This window comes from Grampus griseus (assembly GCF_964374135.1).
Source record: "Grampus griseus genome assembly, chromosome: 11".
NCBI lineage: Eukaryota > Metazoa > Chordata > Mammalia > Artiodactyla > Delphinidae > Grampus > Grampus griseus.
Genome location: NC_139005.1, coordinates 1,544,904 through 1,559,673, shown reverse-complemented (window position 1 = coordinate 1,559,673; position 14,770 = coordinate 1,544,904). Strand labels below are relative to the sequence as shown.

At 41.7% G+C, this 14,770-nt stretch overlaps 1 protein-coding gene across 1 annotated transcript in view; it reads left to right on the top strand.

Moving 5' to 3' along the window:
- ADIPOR2 (adiponectin receptor 2) overlaps positions 1-14,770 on the top strand; it is a 52,312-nt gene that overhangs the window by 27,765 nt on the left and 9,777 nt on the right. The window contains exons 3-4 of the mRNA XM_082665287.1: positions 8,871-8,990; positions 12,585-12,756. Of these exons, the coding sequence (XP_082521413.1) occupies positions 8,871-8,990; positions 12,585-12,756 (292 nt within the window). The remainder of the gene's footprint in view (positions 1-8,870; positions 8,991-12,584; positions 12,757-14,770) is intronic.

Here is a 14,770-nt window from a genome sequence, read left to right as displayed (position 1 = left end):
GCTTTAGAAGGAGAGGCCATGGCTGGCTGTGGGTAGGGTTTGCGGTCTGACTTCTCGTGGTTTAAAGCAGGTCTTTCAATACAAAGATCGTATTAACATTGCGCAGAGCTTGTGATAGATTAGGACAGTTGGAGCAAGTCTGGTGAGCAAGTTCTTACTTGATAAGTGAGTAGGTGTGCCCAGTTCAGTAATTTATTATACTAAGGAGCTGGTTGAGCAGTCTAATGTTAAGTGAATTTCTGAGAAGCTCCTAAAGCTAACAGCAAAGCTACCTACTGGTTTGTACCCTTAATCTTCCTGGGCAAGGGTTTCCTGAACAAATGAGGTCATGTTGTGTAGGGGCCTTAGATCTTAGTCCTCACAGTTATGTGAATGCAGAAGCCTCAGTTCTCACTGACCTCTGTAGGGCATATACATTTTAATCAAACTTTGCCGTCCTGGCCCCTGGGTATCTTACCATTTCCTTGACCTTTATCTTCTAATTGTGGATAGTGTTATGACCGTAGATCTCTGTGGCACTTTGTCTACTGACTTCAACTAGTATTTAAATATATAATTTATGTCTTGCTACTCCGCTAAATGCACCCTAAGTTTCAGCTGAACTGAACTAGTCTCTTTTCTTCAAAATGGTACTTTTGCTTTTCCCTCTTGACAGTTCTTTTATTTCGTCTTTCCAAAATTCTATTCCTCATGCAGCCTTTCCCGAGCTCCACACTCCCTGTCTTTAAACTGGCTGTACCTTATTTCTTAGTCATTTATGTAGCTAATTCAGCCCCTTATTAGATTGTATGCCCGTGGAAGACAGAGCCTATATTTTACTCTTATTTTTTTTTTTGCGGTTCGCGGGCCTCTCACTGCCGTGGCCTCTCCCGTTGCGGAGCACAGGCTCCGGACGAGCAGGCTCAGCGGCCGTGGCTCACGGGCCCAGCCGCTCCGTGGCATGTGGGATCCTTCCGGACCGGGGCACGAACCCGTGTGCCCTGCATCGGCAGGCGGACTCTCAACCACTGCGCCACCAGGGAAGCCCTACTCATCTTTTTAAAATGCCTCTTAATATTTATTAAACTGAATTACTCCGTTGAACTGAGTTGGGCTAAAGCAGATAAACGCGCAATAGACTGATGAATTATTTCCATATAGGACTTTCATCTTTATCACTCTGGTTCTCTCTTTCCAAAGGTAAAATACACTCCAGAGAATTAACATTTTAGGTTGCAGTTTGTACGGATCATCAGAGTTGGATATTGTTGTGTTTTGAGATATAACCCACTTTAACTCTTCTCACAGATGGACTTCACTGAAGATAGTAGGAGGAGAAGATTTGAAAGTGTTTTTGTACTCACTTCAGAGCATTGACCTCTCTTTAAGTTTAAATATAGTGATTTATTCATAGAAAGCCTTAGAGAATTAAGGTTTATGCCTTTATTTTAGGCAGCTTTGGTTTTAATTATCATTTACAATGTCCTGTTTCTCTTCAAAACTTGTTTTGATAACAGTTAGAGGTATGACAACAGGAGCAGAACAGAGCAAATGTTTAACCCTTGTATGTGATCATCTTAGTATAGATGCAGTTTAGTATTGAAACAGATAGTTTGGGTGCTGTGGTTTAGTGGCTACTAGAAGGGAAATTAAAAGTAATTTCCACTCATGACAAGGTAGTTCTTTAGAGTTAATATTGGAAGACAGATATTTTTATATATATAGTGCTCAGCACAGACTTTCCAAACCGTCATTATTGGCAGAGCTATAAACTTGCCCGTGTGCCCTGGAGAAAACACTTTTGTCTTGTGTTCTAGCCACTGCTTGACTCTACCACTTAATTCCTACATGTTAACCTCTGTTTAACCAGGGGAACTATTTACCACCACCCACTCTGTGTAGATCCCTAATTAGCAACAAATAACTTGCTAACAAATGCTTGAACACAACAAATAACTATTTATGGTCGTGTTTTAGACATTTGTTTTTTGAAGACATGTTGGTGAGTATTCTGTTATATTAGGGTGAGAAGTGGGGATAATGTTTGGTAGATCAGCAGACTTATTAATACTTTGCTCTTCTGAAGGAAATGTTCTTTTATAAAAATTCAGAAATCTTGCTGACATGTTGGGATGGGTGGAAGTATTTATCTTTACTGGGGTGTGTATTTGACCACTGACCACATTCTGCTTCATAACACATACACTGGACCATGGGAGGTGGAAATATTACCGTTGGTGGTATTTATTAATAAAAAACTGATCCCCCCCCCCAAAAAAAACCTGGATGAAGCTACATATCTTAGTAATGTAATGTACAGTGAAATTCTTGCCTTACATACAGGATCGCGTTCTTTGAATTGAGGTTAGCTCTTTAGAAGCACCATTTTGGATAGAAGGGCAGTTGTAAAAGATGAGAAGAGAAATGCATACAGGCAGCCCTGATGCTCTGCGAGTTTCCAGCATGCATGAGTTTCAGCTACCATGCGTTCTTTAAATAATATCAGTCCCTCCACAGTATGGTTCAGATTTTAGTTACTGTGGTTTATTTACTGTCAGTAATTCTTAAAGTACCAACTCTCTGCTGTCTCTCCAGTCCACAGATGATGGTGCAAATAGTAGATGTTCATTGTATTGATGACTTCTTTGAAAGTCTGTCAGTGACTGGTCAGTGTACATCTGTTACTCACTTAATCCATGAGACAGCAAAGTGTGTTGCTTCCCAGTGATAAACCCATGCGACCCTTTATAAAAATGGATAATCAAAAGAGGGAAGAGGCTGACAAAGATAAGAGTGAAGCAAAGAAATGAACGTGATAACGGCGAACGTGAAAATCAAGTCAAACATAAATAGGAGTTAGAGAAGCAATAGCTGACTGTGGGAATGTTGGCACTGCCTGCCGCCACTTAAAGAGATTCTAGATCTGCAGCCAGAGGATCTTAGCGAGGGCAGGCTTGTCGCCATAAAGGAGTATCGTGTGACAGAGGATGTGGATGGCCAGTGGCAGGCAGAAAGGTCAGATGAAAGGAGTGCCTAAGGATGGTTCATGACTTTGAAAGTGCAAAGAATAAAACGTTGAAACCCTGATCCAAACTTAGAAAGTACGACAGTTTGCCAAGGCATAGAGAATATGCTCACTGTGTGTTATAAGTTAAACAAGAAGGCACACACTGCTCACATCACTCTTGGTAACTTTTTTTAACCAATAAACAGTTAATTCTCAGTGTTTCTGTTCTAAAATATAGCATGCTAAATAAATACTGGTTTTCACTAGTCTGTTTCTTTGTACATGTAAAACTGACAGAGATTTTAATGTTTTGACAGCATTTTGTTCAGGTCATGCAATAGTCCCCACTGGTCATTAAGATTGCCAAACGTGATTTTGGCTTGCACAGTTTGTACATCCTGAGCTACCATGTGGAACGAGGGCTGTCTGTATGTGTCGTGGCCTTTTGGCCCAATGTCTGTTACCCACAGAAACAGGCCGTTTCATAACTAGAAAACTGTGTGAGGGGAATGAATAGAGCAGGAACTCTGTGGACCTGAGTTGAATTTCTGACTCTAGGTGTGTTACCTTGAACACATCATTTAACCTCAGGTTTCTCATCTCTAAAGTGGTAGCCGCTCAGTGAATACTTCTTGAGTTTTTTGAATGAATGCTTACCATTTAGCCCCGGCACTAGTAACCACTTATTAGTAAGTAGCTCACTTATTAGCATCTTTCACAGAGAAGAATCTGATAAGTTTTTTTTTTTTTCTGATGTGAACACAGTATTGAACTGTGACATACATAATTTGAGGTGTATAGACCCTCTCATTATTTCTTTAGATCAGAGTTTCTCACTCCCTGGTGACATTTTGCCATTGTAGGATGTTTAACAGTATCCTGGCCCCTACCTACTGGATGCCAGTAGCATTCCCACCACTTGTGACATGTAAAAGTGAATCCAGTTATTGCCAGATGTCCTCTGGGAGGAGGGGGGGGGGTAAAATTCCCCCTAGCTGAGATCAACCTGCTTTGGACTTTTAAAGTATTTTCTTAATTTATTTCTCTCCTTTCCTGTTTCCCTTCTTCAGCCAGACCTTCTCTCTGTTGCCAAAGTGATAGTTTCCAAATGCAAGTCTAGTGCTCAGCTTGCCCTGCTCTCATATCCATTAAATGCTCAGCCCTGCCTGCAGGGTAAAGCCTGAAGCCCAGGAGCATCAGAAGCTTTTAAGGAGCTGGTTCCTACCGAACTCCACCTCCATTCCTCTCCCTCCGTTTTTTTATTTTTTTTTATTTTTAAGCATTTTATTGAGGTATGATTTACACAAACATTGTATTATGGGGTAATTTAAACACATTAAAATGTGTTTAAAATGCCCAAATCTTAGATATATAGCACAGTGACACTACATATGTGTGACGACCACGCAGATCAAGATTCAGATTATTTCCATCATTCAGAAACTTCCCTTTATGCCCTTCCAGTCAGTAACCCCTCCCTCACCCCCATTCCCAGTGGTTGCCATTATTGTGACTCCTACCACAGTAGATTTGTTTTGCTTGTTGCTGACGTTGATACAAATGGAATCATGTGATACACACTGTCTTAATAATGGCTTCTTTCACTTGGCATGTTTCTGCTACTCACCCATATTGTTTTGTGTCAGTTCTTTATTACGGAAGAGTATTCTGTTATATAAATCTATCACACCTGTTTATCCAGTTTCTTATTGTTAGACAATTGGGTTATTTCTGGTTTTTCACTATTATTAATAAAGCTACATTGTATGTCTTTACCTTCTTTAAAAATTTTTTATTATGGCAAAATTTATAATGTAAAATTTGCCATTCTGACCCCTTTAAAGTATATAGTTCAGTGACACTAATCGTATTCACAATGTTGTGCAACCATTACTGTTACTTCCAAAGTTTTTCATCACCCCAGAAAGACTTAAGGAGTAACTCTTCATTCCTTCCTCCCCCCAGCCCAGTGTTTGGGAACCTCTAATTTACTTTCTGTCTCTGTGAATTTGGTTATTCTAGGTATTTCATGTAAATGGAATTGTTGTGTGGGGTGCATTTCACTGAGCGTGGTGTTCTCAAAGTTTATCCCTGTGGTGGCCTGCGCCAGAACTTCATTCCTTTTTTTTTTGGTTAACTTTTTATTTTATGTTGGAGTATCGTTGATTAACAATGTGTTAGTTTCAGGTGTACAAGGAAGTGATTCAATTATACATATACATGTATCTATTCTTTTTCAAACTCTTTTCCCAGTTAGGTTGTTACAGAATATTGAGTAGAGTTCCCTGTGCTGTACAGTAGGTCCCTGTTGGTTATCCATTTTAAATATAGCCGTGTGTATATGTCAATCCCAAACTCCCTAACTATCACCCCACACTGTAACCATAAGTTTGTTCTCTAAGTCTGTGAGTCTGTTTCTGTTTTGTAAATAAGTTCATTTGTATCATTTTTTTTTTTAGATTCTGCATGTGAGCATACGATATTTCTCTTTGTCTGACTTATTTCACTCAGTATGACAATCTCAAGGTCCATCCATGTTGCTGCAGATGGCATTATTTCATTCTTTTTAATGGCTGAGTAATATTCCATTGTATATATGCACCACATCTTCTGTATCCACTCTTCATTCCTTTTTATGACTGACTAGTATTCTGTTGTTAGCTAGGCTGGGTCTCTTCCCTCATCCACAGGCATTTGGATTGTTTCCTTACTCACCTCCTTTGGCCTCACATCACGTTTGCTTTGTTGCCACAGCTGTGCTAAACTCTGTGCTCTTTCTATGGAGCTTTTTCTTCCCTCTGTGTTTTTGGATTCGGGCTGTTACCTTTCCCTGTCATGTCTGACTGGTGAACTCTTAATGCATTTTCCAGGGCTTGCCTCAGATGTTACCTTTCTGGAAAACTTTCTAGCAGTGCCAGAGTTAACTTCTCTCTTTTCTGTTTGCATCAGACCTTGTCCATGCTATAGACTAGCTCATTGCTATGGTTTTTTTGTTGTTTGTTTGTTTTACTTACAGGGGTGCCTTCCCCACTAGGCTGTGGCACCTACTTCAGTGTGCTCAGTACGTAGCCCATCATCATGAGAAAGACCATCACTTATTTATTGCCGGAGTCCTAGGCCCTGGGATAGTTTCTTTTATTCATTATCTTTGTTCCTTAAACAGATGTGCAGTGTAGTACAGTGTTGTTAAAATCATTTTGCAGATGAGGAAACTGATGCTTATTGAGATTGTATATAATTTTGTCAAAGATCACACAATTTATCATTAGTCAAGGTTTATCTGGCTTCAGAGTCACTTTTATCCATTGGCAAGCCAACTTTTCCTAAAAACAGTTTAAGTGAATAAACAGTTTTTTCCTCTGTTCGGTGTTCAACTGAGACCATACATCTTGCATCCTCAATGTTTTCTGTTTTCTTGTAATAAACATGTGTTAAGCACTGCTGAGAATCAAAGCTGTCCTCCCCCATAGCAGTGCCATTGTTCTCCTCCTCCCTGCTATGGGAAGTTGATGAGTTCATCTCTCTTTCCTGTAGACGTGGACAGTGGTGGGTGCCCACCCAGAGAGGTGCCCTCTCCTCATTTTCCTTTCCTCAGTCTGTAGTAAAGGTCACCTATGTGAAGTGCCTTCGCTTCTGCCAGTGAGGCTGCCTTGCCTTTCCCTGTCAGTGGTCCTCCATGGATCCAAGTGCACTTGACCCCGTTGGTATCGCAGACTGCCTGCAACTTAGTCAGGTTTTACTTTTGATAGTACAGGAAACATTTAACTGTGTTCTGCGTGCTTATTTGTAGTTTTATTGGAAACTGCTGGCATGATTTATTTGTCTGAGAATCAAGATTGAATCCATGTTTCTGTTTCTCTTTGTGAAGAATGAACTACATGTTAAACATGCATAAATATTGGACCTATTTTATGTTTTATATAAGTTTACATTTTATACTTAAAAAAATCAGTCCGCTAATCATTTCAAGCTGTTGTCTATTTTCAGTTTTCATATAATTGATGATTTAATGGAATTTTATCACTTTTATTTTGTTTAATAAGGCACAATCCTTAAATCTTTTAAAGCATTAATTAATCTAGCAACTTTGTAAGTATATAAAATATTGGCACAGCTGTTCTGGGAGCAATGGAAGAAGACAAACATACACTTAAAATCTAGTTTAGGAAGCGTTACTGTGAAAAAGCAACATTCTGTCAAATACGAACTAAAACAGTGTAAGGCAGTGAACAGGAGCTGTACATCAGTTGTCAAGTGAGCAGTCTGGACCTGAAGTGCTGAAGAAATTCAGAAGAGGAGGCGTGTGATGGGTTAGGTGGCGCCTACATTTTCTGGTGAAAATGGCTTCTTGTTTGCAGGGAGTGAAACACATTGAAATGTTACAATGGTTTGTAGCCCTCCAGACGGCTGTGTTAATATCTGTGTTATTGAAATTTCACAGGATTGGGGGAAGCAATCTAAAAAATGTTCCTGGAAAGGTAGAGGGGCTGTGGAGGGGTGTGGGAGGGAAACATGGAACCTTCTTGAAGGAAAGGTAGAGAAACACTATGCGAGAGTAGTTAAGAGGTTTAAACAGGAACATGATGGTGATGGGCTGGCATGGAGGGGCAGGAAGGTAAGTTTTAGGTAAGTAGAGAAGGGGAGGGTGTTTTCTTGGTGAGAATACTAGAGAAGCAGATTCAAGATGGTTTTCTTGGCGAACATAATTTAAAAAAAATTGAGATTGGGTGCATAGCATGTCTCACATGCTGCCTAATAGCCTCTAGTTATCTTGAAAAGTGAAGAAAGTAAAATCTTAGGATTTCTTTAGAAACATGTTCAAATTCACGTTTTGTGGTAGATGAGCTCCGTGTGCTCAGCGTCCCCGGTTAGTTTTCTGATTGCAGTTCACCCCCTCATGCAGTTATGGGGGCAGTGCTGTTCACCTGGCAGACACTTAGCTTAGGAAGTACTTTCCTGTGGTGTCATTATTCACTGAGTGACAGAACCACCAAATTTTAGAGAATGGAGAAGACTGGAGAGATTTAAACTTTTCCTTTTAGATGGAAATGAGAAAAATTGAGGCTCAGAAAGGTTGAGAGACCTGTCTAGAAAACCATCGACGTTAGCGGTTAAACCAGGCTTACTCCTGGCATCTCCTGAGTTCTAGTCCGTTGCCCTTCTTACAACTTCCTTTTGTCTAAACCAGCAGGCACCTTGACCTGGAGACTGCAGGCTGTCACGTCTTCCTGCATTTCCCCAGACACAGTGATCATTTCCTCACCTGTGTGGAAAGACGATGGGTTTCGTCTTTTTTACTTTTCCACTTTGTTAGTTTTAACCTTGGGCCACTTACTTAACCTCTTTGCCTAATGTTCTTTATATGTTTTGATAAGAATACTATTCTAGTAAGGTGGTTGTCAGGATTAAGTTAGATGGCCTTTTCTTTGTGCTCAGTGTATTTTAAGAATTTGGTAAATGTAGTTTTTTTCCTCCTTTCTTTCTTTTCCCCTAGAGCACTTACCACATTGTATTTATTTTACACGTGCCAGGTGGGATTCTTGGAGATTTCCCCTCAATAATCTCTCAACTTTATATGTGTAATAGTATTATATGGTCTATGGGTATAATTCTTAAAATAAAAAAGCATTCAAGGCTACTCCTTGAATAGGAATGCTGCTGCCATAGTTCAGTTGTCTGTCAGAGAAGAATCAGGCACCTCTTGTTCATTTTCAGTACTCATAACCATTCTATAATAAACAGACCTTGCTTCCTATATTGTTACTTGTCTGAGCCTTGTTTTGACCTTGAGAGAATTTCATTGTAATTCTTCAAGGAAAAGGTATTGTTTGGTTCCTTTGGCTCCTGGTCTCTGTCCCTGACTGTTTCTGTGATTGCCTTGCAGAGCTTGGAGGAACGTCGGTGCGATGATGGAGCGTCTCAGGAGGACGAGGGGTTTATGGGCATGTCCCCCCTCTTACAAGCCCACCACGCCATGGAGAGAATGGAAGAGTTTGTGTGCAAGGTAAGGTGGCCCTTTCTTGTTGTTTCCGTGCTGTATGTTTAGTCCTTCCCAAACAGGAAACTTTAAGGAGAGAGGCGTGTGGTGGTGTGGGGGGCAGAAGCAGTGTCAAGACTTTAACCCTGTTCAAGGCACAGGTTCTGTTTGCCTGCACAGCCGTGATAAAGGTTTGATAGCACTACATTATCCAGCTGGGAAGCAAGGCTTTCCTGAACATAGGTTCACAGAGTAGATGTCTTGTTGACCATTTAGACAAGACAGAATGAAAAAGTTGGGGGGGTTCGATGCCTGGAGATGCTGGAGTGCCATCTCCAAGTGCCTTGAATCTGTTCCGCTGTGATAGCGAGTGTGCTGCTCTTCTTAGGGACCGTGTGGCTAATCAGACTCGTCTTCACATAGGAATTGCCCAGTTTTCACACACGTCTAGTATCTTCAGTGTAGCTGGTATGTTTTCTGATTCATTAGGATCCATGTGGGGATTTTTTCCCCCCTAAAATGGTAACTGGAATTGGGGTTGCTTGTTTAGAGAAAATGGTCAGGGACCCTGGTACGGGTATAGCCGCTCGGTCCATTCCGTAGGAGCCCTGGCAGGTATGACCTCAGGTCAACACAATTCAGTGTGTGTGTGTGTGTAAATTCATTTATTAAACATTTTTGAAGGACTCTTGATCATTTAGAGAAAAATTTTTCTGACACTTAGCTTTTTCATGAGTTTTATGAAACCAAGACTTTTTATGCGTGTAGTCGTAGATCCTGAAAACTAAATTTAGGTTTTCCTACATTCATAATGATTCTAGAAATAATTGGGGCCAGTTGACTTAGAGTCCTATACTTTGGACCAGAGCTGAGAAGAGAATGTTATAATCTGGATATAGACATCTCTTCCAAGACAGAGGATTGGGGGGTGGGGGGAGGGGGGGAGGGGGAGGAGTGTCTAAACATTTACGGATCTACTTTCAGAGCCTCGGAAATTTGCATCATTGTTTGAAAACTGGTGAAGAAAAAGCCAAGCAAAACAATAGACCCATTCTAGTAATCAGTGTCTCTGGAGAATCGACACAAAAGGATACAAAAGATATATTTTGTTTTTCAAAAAGCAAGTTTGGTGTTAAATCTCAAAGTTCAATATTCAGTGTCCGGCCATGAGGGACTTTTATATTAATGGATCCGTGGGGTCCTGTAGCTAACTTGACTGTCTTTTTGTTCTCCCTTCTGAACCAAGAGTAGAGAATAAAGCAGATAAAACTTTCCAGTTTAAAAGCTAATGGGTGAATAAATGGGCACTTTTTTGCTACAGACTATAATTTACTGAAGGAAAAGTAGTGATTATTACCAGCCCCTTATCATCCGCTAGCAGTGTGTCTGTGATCAGAGGGAGAGGCTTCCTGGGTCGCCCCACACACTGTGGCCCAGCACCAGACCGTCCTTGATAAACCTAATGACACAGGGTTCTTTCTTGGATTGGAAGCAAGTAGACAGTTTAGAATGAAGTGTCCTGTCACCTTGCTGGTCCAGGTACTTTCCCTTTGGGGAAAGCTTTTCTTGTAGGGATAGGGAACAAGACCATTTAGGCTTACGGAGCATCCAAGCTTGATCTTGGTGTCTCTTTCCCAGCCTTCAGTAGATGCTGTTTACGAGCATCGTCATGTGGGATCGGAGGTGTTCTGTGGGTCACTTTTGTAAATTAAGTTTTGTGCATTATATGGTCTAACACAAACCTAGTGGACCACTGCTGAGATGTTTGATTTAGGCATTGTCCTTGTCAAGCTTATAAATAGATGTGTCTTTGACTAAGCTGTGACCTTATTCTTCCCCAGGAGGGGAAAGAGAATACCTGTTTGGGTTGGTGTTTGGCTACACTGCAAGTTGAGCCACGTGGGTGCAGTGTCTGAAAATGACACTAATACAGTATAATTATGAAAGCACAGCTCCTTGGCCCAGTCTTTAGACACCAGAATGTTTGTTTAGAAACAATGGGGAAGGTCGCTCTGACAGTGTAAGCATGTAAGAAACTCGGCATTCTTTTGGACTATTTTGGCTGTGTGGTGGATGACACAGTAGCACTTTTCATATGATCACAGCAGAGCTGTTTCCATGTTGTGAACTGCCTTGAGGGAGGTGAGGATTGATTTCTATCTTAGAAAATAAAATTCTCCCAAAATAAAACAGAGTAGCAGCATCTTGTAACAAATTATTTTATTTTGTTGTATGTTAGGAGCAAGCAGGGAATGGCCAGATTAGCCCAGGCCTCAGGTTTTGAGTTGGAAGGTGAAAGGGCCAGCGGGGAGGGTAGGGAGAGAAGGGAGAGTAAGTTTGAGTGTGAAGAGTGTCACTGCTATTCTTCAGTTGTTTGTGCCCACTCCCTTTGGAGTTCCACAGAGGATCAGTTCTCTGAAAACACCCCTAAGGAAGGATTAGGGGGAGCAGAGGACAGCAGACTCTTGTGGAGGGAAAGGGTGAGCATGGTGGCTGGCAGGTGTGGGGTTCAGCCGTGCTGCTGGCCACAGGGGTGTCGATGTCAGAGTGGAAACCACAGGTGGACATGCTACTGCATCCTTCCTTGCATCTTTTTGGCTCAGCAGAAGCAGGTTAGATTTTAGGCTTAAGCGATTTTGTGGTGTGAGCTCGCTGGGCTGAGAGACATGATTAGGAGCAGAGTGAAGACACACACTTTTTCGGAGGGGCTTCCACACTCCTGATCCCTTTCCTTTAGAGTCTGATGGGGGCCTGACGGCGAGGAAAGGGGGACCTGGAGGGCAGGAGGGCTGAGCCCCTTTGCCGGCTCCGCAGCGTTGGTCATCAGCTCTCAGGTGGCAGCCTGCGGGGACAGGCAGGACTGCACATCACCTTTGGCGGGGATGCTGGGGTTTGCCGCCTCATTTATGAAGTGCTTTGGGTCATTTCCTGTGATCCTCACAGCTCCCTCACCAAGTGATCGAAGCACTCGTGTCCTTGTTTTATGAATGCAGACGCTGAGGCTTGAGGATTCTGTCATTAATTAAAGCTCATTCAACTGGTTAATGGCAGAGATCCAAGGTTTTCTGACACCTGTGCTCTTCTCCACTTGCCGTATTTGCTGTGATGGGAAGAGAAAGAGTAAGGGAGAGGGAGAGACTTTAGCAGAAGGTACATAAGTGTGATTCTAGGTTCTTCTTTCACCAACAGGGATATTAAGTACAAAAATGGTCTTATTTAACACGACAGGGATTTTTCAGAGGTAAAGTCTGTGGTGGAGGATGAAGGAGGGGTGGGGCGTCTGTATGGGTGGGACTTCAGCCCCCTCACTCTACCTTTAGCCAGATTGAAACAGAGCTTGAAAGCACTCTTTTTGGGTATTTTCTATAACTTCATTTCATTTGCTCTTCCCTTTTCCTAAGAAAAGTCCTGTCCCCGCCCCCCCATCCCCTGCCTTTAAAAAATGTTTTTCCTCAGTCAAGTTTTTAAAACCTCAGAATATAGGACATTATACCTTTGAATGTTATTTGTCTTTCTAAAGATAAGGTATTTTTTCTCATTATCAGCCAGTGTGGTAAGAGATAGCTGTCAGTATTGCTCAGTAGACATTAAACTCCGACGTATTTGCTAATGTTCTTCCAGGTCTGGGAAGGTCGGTGGCGAGTGATCCCTCATGATGTGCTACCCGACTGGCTCAAGGATAACGACTTCCTCTTGCATGGACACCGGCCCCCGATGCCTTCTTTCCGGGCCTGTTTTAAGAGCATTTTCAGAATACACACTGAGACAGGCAACATCTGGACACATCTCTTAGGTATGTAACAGCAGTGATACAATGTGATCATTCTGTTTCTCCCCCCACCAGTGTAATTGAGGGTAAGGACGGAACTTAAAAAATGTATTTTGGATTTGCCGTTTTTGTTTTCTGGATTTCTAATGATGAAGTTTCTCAGTGGTTGTCTCTGTGGTAGTCCTCGATGACACGATGGTTTTATTATAGCTAGGTTGTATTTCTCTCTACTAGATTTTCAGACATGTCCTTAAACCAGGCAAAGGAAAAGGCACTGTACAGAATGGGTTATAACGTTTTAATGAGTGTGGAGAGGAAGGTAATATTTAATAGAAGTAAGCTGACTTTTGGAAGTCATTACTTAGAATATTCACAGTTCAGTTTCAGTTTGTCTTGAAGCAGAATGTGATCTGTGATATTTCTTTCCATCATGATTGCACATTAAAGAAAGAATGCAGTGGAGGAGAGAACAGTCTTTTCAACAAATGATGTTGGGAAAAACTGAGTAACTATTATGCAAAAGAATGAAGTTGGACTTCTTATTCACACCATGTAGAAAAATTAAGATGGATCAAAGACCTAAACATAAGAGCTAAAACTATGAACCCATTAGGAGAGATCATAGATGTAAATCTTTGTGACCTTGGATTAAGTGACAGTTTCTTAGAATTGACACCTAAAGCATAAGCAACCAAAGAAAAAATAAATTGGACTTGATCGAAATTAAAAACTTGGGACTTTGCTCGTGGTCCAGTGGTTAAGAATCCGCCTTCCAACGCAGGGGACACAGGTTCAATCCCTGGTCGGGGAACTAAAATCCCACATGCTGTGGGGCAACTAAGCCCGCATGCTGCAACTACTGAGCCCACACGCCACAACTAGAGGGAAGCCCGCATGCTGTAACTAAGACCTGACGCAGCCAAATAAATAAAATACTAAAAAAAATTTTAAACTTCTGGGACTTCCCTGGCGGTACAGTGGTTAAGACTCCACAGTTCCAATGCAGGGGCCATGGGTTCGATCCCTGGTCAGGGAACTAAGATCCCACATGCTGTGCAGCGTGACCAAAAAATTAAAAAAATAAAAACTTCTGTATGTCAAAGGACATTATCAAGAAAGTAAAAAGGTAACCCACAGAATGGGGGAGAATATTTGCAAATCACATATCTGGTAAGGGTCTAGTGAAGAATTCTTACAAATAAACAATAAAAAGACAACTCAGCTTTTAAAATGGGGAAAGCATCGGAATAGACGTACAAGTGGCCAGTGAACACACGAAAGGTGCTCAGCATCCTGGGTCGTTTGAGGGAGGCGCAGTGAGCTGCTGCCTCACAGTCACTAGAATGGCTGCTCTCACGAACATGGAAAATAACGAGTCCTTGCCAGGATGTGGAAAGGCTAGAACTCACGTGCATTGCTGGTGGAAGGTAAAATGGGGCAGCCCACAGAAAATACTTCGGCAGTTCCTCAGAAAGTTAAACAGAGTTACTGGCAATTTTAATTCTAGGTATATATCCAAGAGAATTGAAAACATGTTCACACAAAAATGTGTACATGAATGTTCTTAGCATTATTCATAATAATGCTGAAAGTGGAAACAGCCCATGTATCAGCTGACGGGTGAATAAAATGCGGTATAATCCACATAATGGCCATAGAAGGGGTGGACTGCTGATAATGTGCTACAGCACGGGTGGGCCTTGAAAACATGCGAAGTGGAAGGAGCTGGGCACAAAGGCCAAGTATGGTGTGATCCATGTACATGAAATACCCAGGATGGGGAAATCCATAGAGACAGAAAGTAAGTTAGTGGTCGCCTAGGGTTGTCTAGTGGGGAATGGGAGATGGCTGAACAGGTATAGGACTTCTTTTTGGGGTAATGAAAACGTTCTAGAATTAAATGGTGGTGATGATCACACAACCTTGTGAATATACTGAATAGTCTGGCCTGACCCGATTTGATGTGCATTTCTTACCCCGCATTTGACTTCCGCTGTGACTGCAAGTTCCAGACTGCTAGTGCAGTGAGAGCAGAATA